Here is a 15,947-nt window from a genome sequence, read left to right as displayed (position 1 = left end):
TAATAAATCTTTAAAAAAAGACAGATAGGCCTTCTAAAACCATTCTGCTAAATCCTAATCCTGGTCCTACCAGCCATGTGCCCTTGAGGAAATTACTTATCTCCCAAAACTTTTATTGTCTCACCTTTAAGATAGTGATTTTAAAATCAAATCATTATCAAAGGAAACTCTGTCAAAGTGAAGAAGCAAGGAAGATACCACTCAAGGCTGTTTCAGTGAAGAGAAACCCAAATGTGGTGAAAACTCAGCCTCACTGACAGAGAAGGTGGGGAACCTTAACAGCTGGGGCAAGGTCATTACTGGCCAGCTGTGCTTGCCTATTGACTCTACCTGAAAGGAAGGAGGATTGCCTGAGTGTGATAGGCAGTGGTTTTGAACCCTGAAGCTTGTTCAGTATGTACATAACACTCAATAGAGACCAGGAGGCGGTAGTGTTTTGATGGTTTCTTGTTTTTTTGTTTTTGTTTTTTTTTTTTTTTTCCCCCACAGTGATGACTCTGACCTAGAGAAAAGCAACTGTGAATTGCCAAGTTGGTTAAGAGACTTCTGAAAAACAATTCAAAGAACTCCAGACGTGCTTTCTAGTGACAAGGTTTCTAAAGACAGCAGAGGTCATGGGGCTACCGTCTGAAAGTGCGATGGGGGTTATGAGGGAGTGGTGGTCTTCCAGGGTACTGTTAAACTGCTTAACGGAAGCCCCTTGCAAAGAAGCCAGCAGACAGGAAAGTGAAGCGGTGGTTGATTGGAGAGAGAAGGCCTCCAGGGAGTGAAAGCAGTGATGGACAGTGGGGGTGCCTGACAGAAAGCAGCAGGGATCTGAGGACAGAGGGAAAGTAGGAGCTGCTTCAGAGTCAAATAGAGATCCTGGGGGTTCAGGACTTGAAGTAACAGTTACAGATGGGGGGCAGCAGAAAAGGCCGCCGTTAGAGGCTGCTGCAGTCTGAGAAGTACCAGCCACAGAGAGAAAAAGAACAAAACTGCAGACTTTATTAGATCAGAAAACAGCTCTCATCAAGGTGGTGAGAGGCACCCCAGGAGTCTTGCTTGACTTTTTGAGCTTCTGGGGACCCTCCCTCTAGACTCTCTCTCCTTCATGATTGATCCTGCCTGGGCTACCCTTCCTTGGAGGGGCTTTTCTCCCTGTCAGCCATCAGCTGTGGTAACAGTTGCTAAGGACAACCCTGAAAGAAAGCAACAGCCCTTCTTAAAGGGGTCAGTCCCTATTTCCAAGGTTGATCCAAATTTCAGTAACCTCTTACCCCTTTGGAAGAATCATGTTCAATATTTAATCTATGTGAGGAAAATGTTCGGGTCCTACTTATAATATCTGTATTAGTAAAGTTGTGATTGTTGCTTAAACTATCAGCATTGCTCAAGAAGTATTATTAATGTTTGATGGCCAAGTTCAAAGGTCAAATCTCTCTGAAATGAGTTTCTTTCTTTCTCTCTTTCTTTCTTTCTTTCTTTCTTTCTTTCTTTCTTTCTTTCTTTCTCTTTTTCTTTCTCTTTCTCTCTCTCTCTTTCTTTTCTTTTTTTTTTGAATCATGAGAGAAGTAGCCAGAAAAGGACCATGTCCTACAACACACAGGCTTTACATACAACAACAACCAACAGTGAGGTGAGCAAACAGCAGAACTTAGCTGTTAGTGTTAGAGCTAAGAGCATTTCTGAAGACACCTGAGTTATTTTGAACTCACATTGGCTTTGAATAAAAGAAGAAGGAAATGGGAAGTGGGGGTGTTAGGGAACAGGAGCACATTGAGTAAGGAGAGGTCTGTTCCTCTGGGTTGAGTAGAGTGGTGGAGTCGAAAGTCTGCATTATCAGGAGCTGGTGGCACTTAGGATTTGACCTACTAGCAGTTTTATGTCAAAGTTGTCAGCACTTTCAGGGACTTCGGTGCAGTTCCTAGGTTTAATAGTCAAACTATATTGGTTGTCTGAGGAGTTCTGTGTATTCTCTTTTGAAACCCAGAGTCAAACTAGGTCTCAAGTTAAGAGACAAAGAAGTATATTGTAGCTGTGTATTGCTCCTAACTGGAGAACACTCCTATTCTCTCTGCTTCTCTGTCTCTCTCACACACACTCACGCACACACTTAAACACACACCCTAAGTGTAAAAAAAAATTGAACTGGATAGTTGTGGTAGTACACACCTTTAATCCCAGCACTTAGGAGGCAGAGGCTAGCCTGGTCTATAGGGTGAGTTCCAGGACAGCCAAGGTTACAGTGAAACCCTGCCTTGAAAAACAAAAACAAACAAACCAAAATTGACAAAAATATTCCCAAAGGATCTTCTTATGAGACATGAGAAAATTTTTAGAGTTTTATATCTTGTGACAGATTTTAAAATAAAAATATTCACAAAATTCAGAGAGAGAGAGAGAGAAAGAGAGAGAGAGAGAGAGAGAGAGAGAGAGAGAGAGAGAGAGAGAGAACGAACACAGGGTTCCCAACAAATTCCTAACTGGTGAGGCCAATATGTTACTTAGTCTTTTAAGCTTCCTCATCAAGGTGTTAGTCTTACTCTGGCTGGCTTTCACCCCTTCCACCAGAAGGAGACATTTGTTCTTCACTGCCGATCAATCTCATTATTCCTCTCAGGCCACCCATGCAAAGGAACGGAATCCTGCTCTCTCAACTGGGTACCACATGAATAATGTTTACCTGGGCATGGAAACTCGTTAAATGGGGTGCAGAAGTAACAAAACTGAACTGTTATAATGGCCATTAAAAATGTTCTCACCAAAAAAGTTTCAATAGTCAATTAAAAATCTTAGCTCCCAGATCCCGGTCCACTCCTGTAATGAGCTTTTGATCTTCATAGGTTTAAAAGTTGTAGTTAAGGAGCTGGTCATGTCAAACTGGCCTGCAAATTCTGAGTAAACAAGAGCAACCTTCTGATCACCCTGACAGGGCACTGAGGACTGTGCCAAGAAGTGAACCCATCCAAGACCATCCTGGTGAATCGATGAATTTATTGGGCTTGCTTACAGATCGTGGGTGAGAATTTCCTTACAGGAGCATGGGTCTTTCAAACAGCTACATCAACAGAAAGGTCATCGCGTGGGTGACAACTCAAGAGCAGGATCACTAGAGCTCCTATGTGCTCTTCAGGCAGTTCAAACAGGGCCAGTGTCTCCTCTGCCCAGCAATTGTTTACTGTTGTATAACCTTGGGAACCTTGCCTTGTGAATCTTGTGAGTTTTTTCTTTCTACAACTTATAAGTTTGGTTTACTTCCTGGATCTTATAGTTTTCCTTCATCATGGAACATGTTTCGATCCCCAACACCATCACCACCTGCACCAATACCAAACCCGAGTCTGGGAATACATGGTTTTTATCAGGAAACTCAATGATCTTTTTGGATAAAGCCATCCTTCTGCTAAGACTGTGCAGAATGCCATATCTGTGCACTGATTACGGATGAGCTCGCTGTGTGTGTGTGCTCAGAAGCAGACCCAAGACCTTGTCTAAGATCGTCTCCAAACATTGTGAAAAGGAGCTACAACCTTTAGAAAGTAAAATAGGAAGAGTTTTTTTTAAGTAACCATCTATTTTGTTCATTTATTTAAAACAGATTGCAACTGTCTCTTTGCTCCCCTCTATCCAGCTCCTCAAATCCCCCTAGCATGTGTGCTGAATGAACCACTGATGATAGAAGCTCATCACATGAGAATGAGGGCTCTCAAGCCCTGCTGTCCTGTTATGGAGGAGAGTTAAGAGCAAATTGCTCATTGTTAGTGATGTAAGCAAAACCCAGCTTCTTTGCTTCTACATACCGAAAGGAAGAAAAGCTGTAGGAGACTGCCCAGCTCTGCTGACAGCAGTCATGGGGTGCTCGACCAGCACTGCCTTCTGTGAGCATCACTAATGACACTGGGAATGCTAACTCCATTACCCTTCTGTCTGCATCCCCGTTTGCAACACCACAACCATCTTGCTTGTTTCCTCTCTACTCAAAGAAATGATCCAAAATTGCCTCTGTAGATAAAATACTATAATCGATTTGAGGGAAAACGGTGTTTGTACGATTCAGATGATGCTTAAGTATAGAGCCTGGAATTCATTACAGTGCCCAAATGAGTCAAAAAACTTCTCTTTGTTCTTCAAGGCAGAGGAAAATGTTACAAATTATTATTTTTTTTAACATTTTGTATTTTGTCCAAACTGAAAGGCTGGGTCAGTCTAACAGCTAATTGAGTCGTGTTCCATGCCGGCAGGGTGGCAGGGGTGGCATATTTGTCCACATCTTCCTCCTGCAGAACTGGTGAATGTGCTCTTATTTGGGAAGCGGGACTTTACAGATAGAATTAAATGAACGGCTTCAACGAAGCCCTCCTGGGTTGTATGAATGGGCTATGCATCTGGTGAAGAGAAATGTCCTGATAGGAGAATAAGGATGGAGAATAAATAGAAGGGGGTGTAAAGACTAGGCTAAAGCCAACTTGTCTTCTGCGACCTGTGAGACATGCTGACAGCTGATAGAAGCTGGAAGAGACAGGAATAAAAAGGACACATGCTCCTGCCAAGCCTTTCCTTTTAAACTTCTGTTTTCCAGAACTGTGAGAGAATACATCCAAATTTCTTCATGCCGCTAAGCTTTCCCTGGGAAATTAATACTTGCACGTTGTATTGGTTAGCTAGACCACAGCCCTGGAAACAGCGGCCATCATATTAACCTGTGAAGCAGCTAGCTGAACCGTTAGAAAACAAAGTACACTTAACTATCACAATGTTTATAGTGCTCTAAGTCAAATGAGTAAATCAATAATTGATTAAAATTAAGTCACACATCAAGTTTTCTTACGCTTTCTTCACCAAACTATATTGTTCAGGTCTTTCTGCCATCTTCACTGTAGATCCGACTAAAAGCAGTAGATAGTCACCACACTGCAGCTGATCTCAAGATTTCCTTCTGTAGACACTTTAGCTCACTGTTCTTGAATTCAGCCTCTCGGTTTTTCAGTACATGCATAGAATAGAGTCTAGTTACTTGACAGAATATGCATGAATGACTTCCAATCCAACTTCCAGTAAAGTCCTTTGTTGCCTCAAAAATCCCCCGAGTGCAGCCTCCACTAGCTGTATTCTCTCAGCAGTCTGCGTCAGTCCAGATCCAATGACAAATTTACTGAAGATCACTTCCTTATTCGATTGTTGTTGTAGTTCTGGGGGTATTGTGTGACAATTCTTCTAAGCAATTAATACCTAATTTTGATTTATTCTCTTTGTTGTATTTTATATACCACAATGTCTTACCTGGCTTGTAGGCTTCGGGAAATTTCTTCAGGAGTCTTTTGAGGTATGTCTGCCAGATTCCAAATTAGTAGTTTTTCGGTGAACTCTTTTCTTGTAACCAGTAAATTAAGTAGAACGATGGCCTAGTTAAGATCTTTGTCTTCAAACATTGTCCTATGTTCTTATGGAAGTTATCTTGGGGTGACTGTTCAGTTTGGAGAGACATAGATAAGATGGGAAACTAGAGCATGTCAGCATCTTCTTTGGATATGTCATGATTCTTATTTGACAGAGATATAAAAACACTGCCTACTACAAAGTGGTACAGGGGTCCCATATAAGTTAAGTTATTCCAAGAATATGATTGCTATTTTTTCTATTAAATTAATCATCGTAAATTTACTTAATGAAGTAATCTTTTAATCTAAAATTTACAAGATCATAAACTTTATGGGGAACAAATTGAACTCACAGTACTTGCTTTGGTACAAACACCTATGAAGTCAAGATCTATTGGTCCATGGGTTAAAAGTTCCTTATGGTACTTTTTTAATTATTTAAATTATGGTTAGAGAAATTGAAGGCATTTTACTTCTTTAGCAATTGAGAAAAATGCTAACAGCTCTAACACCATTGAGTTTTACTGACTGGTTTTGTATTACATGGAATATTCTCAGTAGCAGTAGGATAGCGTGTCTGAAGGAGTACTTAGGGACTGAGCGGAATGACTCTCAAGACTTCAGCCAGATGAAAGTTAACTATTCATTCACAGCCGTGGCTTTCCTCCTGGCTTTCAACAGATTTGTCAGGGGAAATGTTGGACTCCCTTGTACAAACCTGAAGATCCAGGTAATAGGGTTTTTCCAGTCACCAGAGTCAGGATGACTTATTTCTTCTCAAGTCCTTTTTGGAATCCTTTACACATAGTAACTAATGAGAATTTTTCCTTCCCTCCAGTGACTGTAGGCATCTGAATGTTATGATGTCTCCTGGAAAATAATAAATATTCATGGAATACTAATAAATGAATACATGAGTCATGCCATTCCTACGTTCAAAAATGATGACAAAGCTATATGACTTTTGCTATCTTAGCCATTCTGTGACATCACTAGGCCACAACCAACATGAATAAAAAGGACTTTTTTTAAAAAAAAAAAAAAAGACATCCAGATAGCGTTATATAAGGGCTAACATCAACTCATACAGCTATTCAAACAATGCTACCTACCTGTCAACAGAATCACATTCTGCATACCAGAGAGGGCAAGTGTAAGGGTCGAGGAAGCATCAATGGGGATGATTAGGGTTCACAGGCTCAGTACTGTTGGACTTCATCCTCTCTGAATTTTAAAGCAAAACTTGAGAAATAGAAATAATAAAAGATTATAAAGGAATAAGAGGCTTTTCATAAAGAGAAGGGGGTAGAAATCTAGGATTGGTGATCTGCCATCTGCTATTTGATGTCCTTTAATGTCTTTTATCTAGAATATGCAATCACTGCCATTTCTAGAGCGAGTGCCCAGTGGCAGTGAGGTGACTTCAAGGCATTATCCTCTTCCGGTCCTAGGGTGGAGACTTTGTCAAGAGTAGGATTTAACAAGGTTAATTACGCTCTCAAGCTGAGAAACCCGGTCAGCTGCCGCCTCTCAGGAGTGCCATTACTTTGTTTTATTTTTCCTGTCTCCGTGTCTTACTAATAGGAGAAGCAAAGTCACTTTAACTAGGCAGCGTGACGCTGAGGAACTGGGTGTAGGTAATATCTCTATAGCGCTATTATCCAGTAACATCTTAAAGCTCTGGGTGAGGTCTTTCTTTCTTTTCGCACCTGGGAAGGAGGTGGCTGGTCATGAAGGTGCATAGCTCCAGTGGCAGACAGGAGCCAGAGTGTGGAGAGCAGTGTCCCCATCACTTCCCCGATGCAGTAGAATTGGTCATAGCAACACAACGTATATGGCTGGCATGTATAGCTTTTCTTTTTCTGCATGGAATCACTGATTTTAAGGTCCTTGCGAGCCTCTTTTCCTTTAAGTGATAGGAAGATAGAACAGCAGGCAGCTAAGAAAGACATTGGAAATATGACCCTCATGTGTTTTGTGTAGCTGAGCATTTCTTGCTTATCCTGTGGCTTCTGTCACTGAGGCATTCTCTTCTTAGTTTCGCTTCCCTTATGCTTTTCTTGCCACGCCAGTGTTTTGGTTTAGAAGATTGTACTATGGAATCCAGGACGGCCTCAAACTAGCAATGCTCTCTCAGCCTTCCAGTCCAGCCTCTTCTTTCTCTTAAGCATCATAACTTGGTGGGAAGAGCCTTAGGCCTTTTGTGAACTCCTGAACTTGTTGGGTCTTTCTTGACTTCTCATGTCCTAAGGGAGTCTTTGGGACCTGCCCTCTGCTCTGGCTTCAGGCTGTTCAATTTCTCAGCATCAATTGTAGGTGATGGCCTGTCCCCTGAGCCAGCTCAATGTAAGATTCCCTTCCCATAGGCATCACTACTGCTGCCACTTTCCTCCACAGACCCCCAGATGCCCAGTAGAAGTGTTCCGGTTTATCCCCCTACCCCATGGGCCTGTGTTGCTGTATTTTTTCTTTTGGCATAGGATCTCGCTATCCCAGGCTGGCCTAGAACTCACTATCTTTCCACCTTAGCCCCACAGGTGCTAATATTACAGGCCTGCCCCACTACACTGAACTCTTAATTTCCACCAGGCTCCCATATTAACAACTCAAGAAGCCATTTGAGCTGCAGAGCCTCGTCCAGTTTTCCCAGGTCCTCTTCAATCCATGCTGTAGACTTCTGTGGTTGCCCTTACTTTTTAGCCCCTCCATTGGGCTGCCTGTCTTTGCCATCTGTCTTCCCATTTGGCGGGGTCCACCTCTGAGGCAGGAAGGATAGAGCAGAAGTGTCCTTCAGTTTTCAGGTCTCTGGAATGTCTGGATTTTTCTGGAAGGATGGATTCTAGTCCTCTGGGAGTCAAGCAAACACTTTCTGTGAAATATTGCACTGAAACTTGGAAAGAAATTGAAAACAAAATTCTTTTGTTTTTTAGGCTCACCCGTAAAGAATCAGAACTGATGAGCACACTCTCTTAGCCCTCTGTTAAAGGTTTTTATCTGCTTGAGTCTAAACAAAATTTATTTTACTTTACTTTTGGTGTGTATTCCATTTGACTAAAGTAGAATGCATCATAGTCCTGCTTAGAGGCCAGAGTGATCTGCGTGTGACTTACATAGATACATGAAAATAGTCTCACTGTGTGGCTTTACCAGAGATTGGGTCACACTGACAGAGGGACAACCATACGGGAAGGAAGATGATGGGACAGTTTCTGATGAGACAATCAACTTTTAATGGAGCTCACGCCTTTTCCACCATAGGCTCCAAAACTATGCTAATTTGAAAGTCACAGAGCCAGAGAGGCTGAGCTTATGAATGTTAACTAATGTATAATTGCATTCTTGAGAGAGAAGCTTTTGATGTATGGGTTTTAATTTAATTTGTGCCTCTTGCCCTCTGGGGAGGAGAGAATTAAAAAAAAATCCCAATTTGCAGTTTTATTCTTGGCATATTACACATACTCTTATTCCTTTCTCTGTATTGACCCAGTCAGGGAGGGATGAGGCCAGAGCAGGGGTCTTATTCCAGTGGGATGTTCTCCTCATGTGCATGTATCACTGAATTTGGGGGTTCTCTGTGAGTCCAGCAGCGTTGAACTTGAAACAAGAATTCATAGGGGAATCTCAACACTTTGACTCTGTGACCACTACCCCAGGTGGTGGGCTGGAACTCTTATCTGGTTTTAATAGTAAGAACACACAGGGTAGTCACTCCAAAATAAGGTTTCCCTTTCAGCACTTAAGCCCAGAAATTGCAAGTCCATATTTTTCTCATTATTTATCATCATTGTTACCATCACTATAGATGTTGTTTTCTCTCACTGTTCACTCTGAAAAAAATCTATCTTTGATATCACAGTTTTCACGAGCAAGCAATTATTCCCTTTTCTCAGATCATTCTCAGTAAAATGCAAAGGTCTTACACACATCTTGTCATGCTTTCTATAATCTCTTTGTCCTTGGAGTCTGTTACAATTTTGTCAAGTTTGTGCTACTCTCAATATTCCTATGTTCTAATACTCTGATCAGGATTCTGCCTTTGGGCTTTGGGCTTTGTTATTCTTAGCCTGGGATCTTCTGTCCCAGATATTCACATAACTTATTCAATTATTTTTCTTCATATTTGCAACTCAAACCTTATTTTACCAGCAGCATGTGCCTTCCTTCACAGCAATCAGAATGATTTGATGCATTTAATTGCTTATTGTCTACTTGGCCCCAACAAAATAGAAATGTGACTTTTCTTACTCACAGTCTTCTCAGCTCTTAGGATACAGCTATTATGTAATGTTGCGTCAAAGACAAGATGGAATAGGTGTGTTAATCTCATACAAAGTGGATTTTACTACAAGAAAAGGCATAAATCACAAAGAGGGTTATTGAATTACTGTAAAATGGTCATTCCTCTAAGAGGAGGCAACAAATGCTAACCTTCATATTCCTAACAGAGAATATTATAGCACTCAAGAAGAAATGAAGTTCCACCCTCAGTACCCACCTTCTCTACCTTCTTATCACCTGTGTTCCACTAGCCCCCCTTTCATAAGGCTTTCCCACCCACAATGAGATACTTAAGTTAGTCATTCAAATCTAAAGATTTGACTAAGATTCAAATGTGAGCAACAACATGTAGGGTACTCTTCTGGGCCAGGCTTACTTCACTCCGTATCATTTTTCCCAGTTCCATTTATTTATTTGAGAATTTTATCATTTCATTTGTCTATAGCTTTAATTGTTATAGGCCAAGATTTAAAATAGATTTCATATATTCTAAGACAATCATATTTCCTTGATTATTTTGTGTCAATTGATCTTTATATCTCATTCATACTAATTATAGACAATTGGGAAAATGCACTTTGCCTTCTAAGTTACATCCAGTTTCAAAGTGTATTGAAATGTTAACTTTTAACACTCTGAAAATGAAATCCTCTGAAAATGTACCTGGTGTATAACATTCTAGGAAAAAAATATTTCCCAGATATTTTTTTAGAGAATAAAGTCTTTTTGGTAGGTATATATGAGTGTGATGTATGTGTGGTGTGTGTGTATCTGTGTGCTTGTGAACATGCTTCCCAGAGACCAAGGGAAAATGTCAAATGTCCTCCTCAGCCACTCCATATTATTCTTTTGAGACAGACTCTTAATTGAACCTGGAGCTAGGTTGCCTGGCAACTAGCAAGCCGTAGCCATTCTTCTTCACCTCTGCCAGCACTGGGGCTACAGGTGTAGGTAACAGCCATCGCTTTGTATGTAGGTGCTGAGATCTGAGCCTAGCTGCATTGCTGTGCAGAAAGCATTCTCACATACTGAGCCATCTCTCCAGTAAATAAAAAATAAAGTCTTTACTTTAAAAATACAATTATAAAAGCATAATCACACATGAATGCACCATAAGGCTCCTTTAAATAGTTACTTTAGTGTGCATAAAATGTGAGCTTCTTCACACGGCAAAACAGCAACACCAGCAATAACATAAAACCAACCCAAAAGATCCTTATACTCTGCTCTTCAGGAATACAGTAATCCCACAGTGCATAGCCCATTTGTATTCATGAGGCAGAAATACATATTCATTTTATTAAAAAATCTGCCTCCAAGCTCCACTTCTTTCTTCTGATGGAAATGTAACAGAGGAAGCTTGGAGGAAGCTGCCGTTTCCCCCCTTTGTTTTGTCTGTCAAAACCCTCTCTTTCTCAGATGTTCTTTAATCAACCTATACAGCAATATTTATGCTCTATGATCTCAGCTTTCTGCCCTATTTTACATTGAAGAAGAAAGGTACCCCCCACCCCAAGCTGAGAGTCAGAAACTAGGGAAGCACAGTTGCATCCTCAAACTGCTGGCTGGGTTTGGTTTCACAGATGTAAACCCAGGAGCTAGGAACTCTACTTTGTTATGGAGGCAAACAGTGAAGGCCAGTGAGCCCCTTGCCCTGCCTTGACTGCCTCTCGCTACTTTGTGGGTCCAATGCTGGTACCTACAGGTGATATCAGTTAATGATCACAACAGCTGTATCACATCTAAGCAATGGCATCACTTCACTTTTTACCTTATCTTATAGCTTTTACGCACCTCCTGTTCCCACCTCTGCAATCTTCCATGAGCTTTAGGGGGGTGGTATAAGTGATTCACGTGGTGCTGGACCCACATCTGTCACGTGTTTACTGTGTTTCGGTCTGTCATGAGGACATCCACCACTCTTCACTAGAAGGGAGGCTTCTCTGATTAGGACCAGGATATTCTTTTGACTTAAGTTTTTCTCTACTTAGCATGACCTTATCTGTAGGACTGTTACATACTACCTTTATTAAATTGAGATACGCACCCTGTATCCTTATATTCTCCAGGAATTTTATCATCTAGAATTGTTGGATTTTTGTCCAAGCTCTTCTTTGGAGCTAATGAGATAAATGATCATGTGGTTTCTATCCAGTTCGTTTTTGTGGTGGATTGTGTTTCATGATTTACTTGTGTTGAAATATCCCTGCATCTTTGAGATGAAACTGCCTTGATCATGGTGGATGGTAGGTGGTGTTCTAGGGTTCAGTTTAGAAATATTTTGGGGAGAAATTCTGAGTCTTTCTTCGCCCAAGAGTTTGGCCTATAGTTTTTCTCTTTTTTGTTGGTTTTCTGTCGCGTTTTAGTATCAGGGTAATATTGGCTTAGTAAAAAGAATTTGGAGTTGTTCCCTTTCTATTTCACAGAATAACATGAGGAGAATTGGCATTAGTTTTTCTCTGGAGATCTGGCATAATTCTCTGCTGAATGTATCTGTACCTGGGCTTCAAAAAGGATAAATTTCCAAGGGAGAAAATGAACCGGAATAGTGGGCAAGTTTAGACGCTGGAATGGCAAAGGCTACACAAGCGACGGGGCTTTTATGTCACATTGTGTGGGCTCATATGTGTGTGGCATGTTTGTATAGACATGTATATGGATGTGGACTTGCCTGTGTATGCCTGTGTAAAAGCCGCGGGTTGACATCAGGGGTCGCCCTTTATCACACATTGTCCGGTTGTTTTGTAGAAGAAGTTGTTGAGTCTGAAATTTATATTTCAGTAATGTTGACTAGCCAGTAAGCCCTTAGATCGGCCTGCTCCATCTCCTCTTGCTGGAATTGTTGGGACATACTGCCGCACCCGACTTTACCGTGAGTCAGACCAAAGTCAGATCCTCCTGCTTGCCCACTGAGCCATCTACTCACCTCCCTGTGGACTTTTTGCCTTTTCCTTATAATGTGGACTTTGTCAATCATATCTGTGTGTTATATACAGTTCCACATACACCTTTGCTCATTTCTAGTCTTATTAACATCTTACTTTTCTACCAGGGGCAATGGGTTTCAGTATTAGAATGAATTCTGAGTTACCTTGAGGCTTGGTGAAGTGCTATGTACCTGGGCCACAGGCTCTACCTAGTTCTAACTGGCCTTGACGGGGGAGTTTCCTCTTTGTCAATAGATTTTCTCAGGTGCTAATTTTGTAACCCTGGTCTCTAAGGCTTTCAGGATTTTATTCTCTTCACTCCTAACCCTGCTGTCCTACCTCTGTGTCCCAGACTAGCCTGGGTGCCACTATGAGTCCAGAACAGCCTCAATCTCACCCCTTCATCCTCCAGAGCACTGGAATTGTGGACATGAATCAGCATGCCTTGCTCCTTTGGTGCTACCCTAGCATTCTAGGGGAAATTCTAGCTAAATCCCATGAAAGCACTTTCATTGTATTATTTGTCTGCTGAAAAACATGTGCTGTATTTATAAGGAAAACAATCCTAATTCTTTTTAGCCTAGAATTCTAGATCTGTCAAATGCTCACATCTTTCTCTGACTTTCAGATTCCTTTCCCTAGCACTCAAGATACAAACAGAGAACAATAAAGAGATTCTACTGCTTTCAATTGTTTAATATGTTAGGTCCCTGTAGCAACTACATTTCTCTCCCTTCCATAAATCAAATGCAGTCTTTAGATCTAGCATAGACTTCCTTGTTTCATGTTAGGAGGTGGAAGCCTGCTTTATTTAGTTAGTATGAATAGTTCATTGTAAGCAGGGTCTGTTTCAAATAGTCAGAGATGAACTTGAGAGCCTGCTTTGAGGAAATCCTTTAAGGACTTGCTCACATAGCTGTGAGGTGGTGTGGTCCTTTCTCTACTCCAATAAAAGATCCCAGTCATTTCAGGGAAGGGCTGAGGTGGCTGCTGTCCCTGAGAAGACAAACGTGAAGGCCAAAGAAGTTCTCTTGTGTCCATGAGTCTTGAGGCTCTTGTAAACAAGGACCGTGCATGCAATCCCAAAGAATAACACTATATGAAGTCATGGGAGCCTAAAGTCTCCAGGCATATTAATGACCCAAAGACAACATTGATTTGGCTTGATATAACTGTAAGGACAATCTGAAATGAAGAGGGGCCCCTCCTGGAAAGTTGTATGATGCCATGGTAAGATTTGTGCCTGAAACATGATATTTAATAAATTTAATGACTAAAGCATTAAAATCAATAAAAACATGATCAGTGTAATAAATCATATTTAATAATTTGCCATCTTGCACATATGCTCATTAGAGAAATGAATTCACACTGGTGTTTTTGGTACTTTTCCTGTGGATGATCCTTCACTGCTTATTATAATGGTTTACTGAAATGAGAACTCTATGTGGAAAGTTCTTAATGGTACCATCTGTAAACAAAAGGTTCTCATCTATTTGTCTTTTTCTTTTTCTAGGGTCAGACATTGTTCAGTGGTTAATAAAGAACTTAACTATAGAAGATCCAGGTAAATAAGTCATTTTCCCATTGTTAGATTATTTTTCTTTGTGGTTTCGATAAATGTGCTTTTCTCGAGGCTATTTAAAATAATAATCAAGCAAATTTCATGATAATAAACATAATTAAACTTGAACTCTATGTTTAGTGTTTATACAAAGTCAACATATATTCAACTGAAATTAAATATTTATGTACAATTTCCACATATATAATGATCCATTTATTTAATTATTGTTGTGATTTTTAGAATAGATTATATATATGCACATAAATAATTGTGCATGTAATTTGTAATTTGTAGCAAATTATTTTGAAATCATTAAATATCTCTTTGGGACACTTTATAGTAAATCTCATTAATTTATCATTTGCCTTAGTTCTTATTTTGAATAATATTGGAAAACAATATGCTTTTTGCAGTTCTGATTTTTGGTCATGTGTATGTGTGTTTCATCCTCTCAGTGACATCCTGAGCTCATTTACACCAGTAGGCAGGGTTAGTTCTGTGATAGACTAAATTCCTTAGCTTGAATCAACTTTTACCAGCTTGTGTTTTGTGTCTCATGAAAGAAACTGTTACACATCTCAGACATTCAATGACTGTTGGGGGAAGGGTCGCTTGTTGGTTGCTGCCCAGCTAGCTTAGACTCAAAATAATCACACAGAAACTGTGTTAATTAAAGTCACTGCTTGGCCCATTAGCTTTAGCTTCTTATCGGCTAACTCTTATATTAATTTAAGCCATTTCTATTAATCTGTATATCACCACATGGCTGTGGCTTACCCGGTAGAGTTCACAGCATCTGTCTCCAGTGGCTCCATCGTTTCTCTCTAACTCTGCCTTCCTCCTCCCATGCTATAGACCAAGCCAGTTTCTTTATTCATTAACCAATAAAAGCAACACATAGTCAGAAGGACCTCCCACACCAAATGACTTTTGAAAGCGTGCTATAAAAGCTTTCATGTGTGGCCAACTATTTACATCCCAAAACTATAAATAAGCTCTGCTATGTAGCAGAGACACTGAGAATCTAAGAGCTTTCAGGGGACTGAAATTCCAGCAACAGGGTGTGGAAGAAAGTGTGGGGGATACATTGACATATATAACACTCTACCTTACTACCTGGCAAGGGAGGTTTATGTCTTTTGTTCCCCCTCTGCTGATTACCACCTTAGAATGATTTAAACTTGATAGATATTACATGGAGATAAAAGGATTTTTGCCATTTGTGATAGTTTAACAAAACCACTCCATCAGAAAATGTAGCCTGAATTCTGTATCCATACCCATGCTCAGTTGATACATGAACTTTGAAAATATTTCTGTAGTCGGTTCAGAGGGATTAAAAGTGTTAACTAAAGAATGGAGCCACTCTCGCGCCACACTGCGTTGTCACTGAGAGAGGATGGACTTCGATGAAAGCCACACTCTTAGCAAGTTCACAGTTCAGTTTTATGCCATTGGTATTCCTGATTTGCATATCTATAGCCATTCAGAAATGGTCCCAAATGTTGTGCTGCTGATTTACAACCACCACCAACAACAATAATATAGATCAATGCATTAAAAATAAATTCCAAAGAGTAGTTTTTTATAACAACTTGATACTTAAAATTTCTGGTGTGGAATCCATCCTGCTGTAGTCCATGCTGACATGAAACTTACCACACAGCCCAAGCTTTCCAGTTATGTTATCACAAGCAAAACAAGATGGTGTTTTACTTGTTGGTTTATTTCTTTGAATGAACAAGTTTACCCTAGATGGAGTATAAGTATAAGCCTCTCTGCTAGGTTTTCAGAAATGTAAAAAAAAAAAAAAAG

General features: G+C 40.3%; 1 protein-coding gene across 6 annotated transcripts in view; it reads left to right on the top strand.

Moving 5' to 3' along the window:
• The window catches only part of Rgs7 (regulator of G protein signaling 7), a 351,190-nt gene that overhangs the window by 240,267 nt on the left and 94,976 nt on the right, over window positions 1–15,947 (top strand). For all 6 annotated transcript variants that reach the window (XM_050142896.1, XM_050142894.1, XM_050142892.1 and 3 more), the window contains one exon: window positions 14,082–14,132. In XM_050142896.1, the coding sequence (XP_049998853.1) occupies window positions 14,082–14,132 (51 nt within the window). The remainder of the gene's footprint in view (window positions 1–14,081; window positions 14,133–15,947) is intronic.

Source organism: Alexandromys fortis, unplaced genomic scaffold, assembly GCF_014885135.2.
Source record: "Alexandromys fortis isolate MF-2015 unplaced genomic scaffold, M_Fortis_MF-2015_v1.1 scaffold_51, whole genome shotgun sequence".
Lineage (NCBI taxonomy): Eukaryota > Metazoa > Chordata > Mammalia > Rodentia > Cricetidae > Alexandromys > Alexandromys fortis.
The sequence above is the reverse complement of the archived record's forward strand: the minus strand, read 5'-3'. Positions and strand labels throughout refer to the sequence as shown.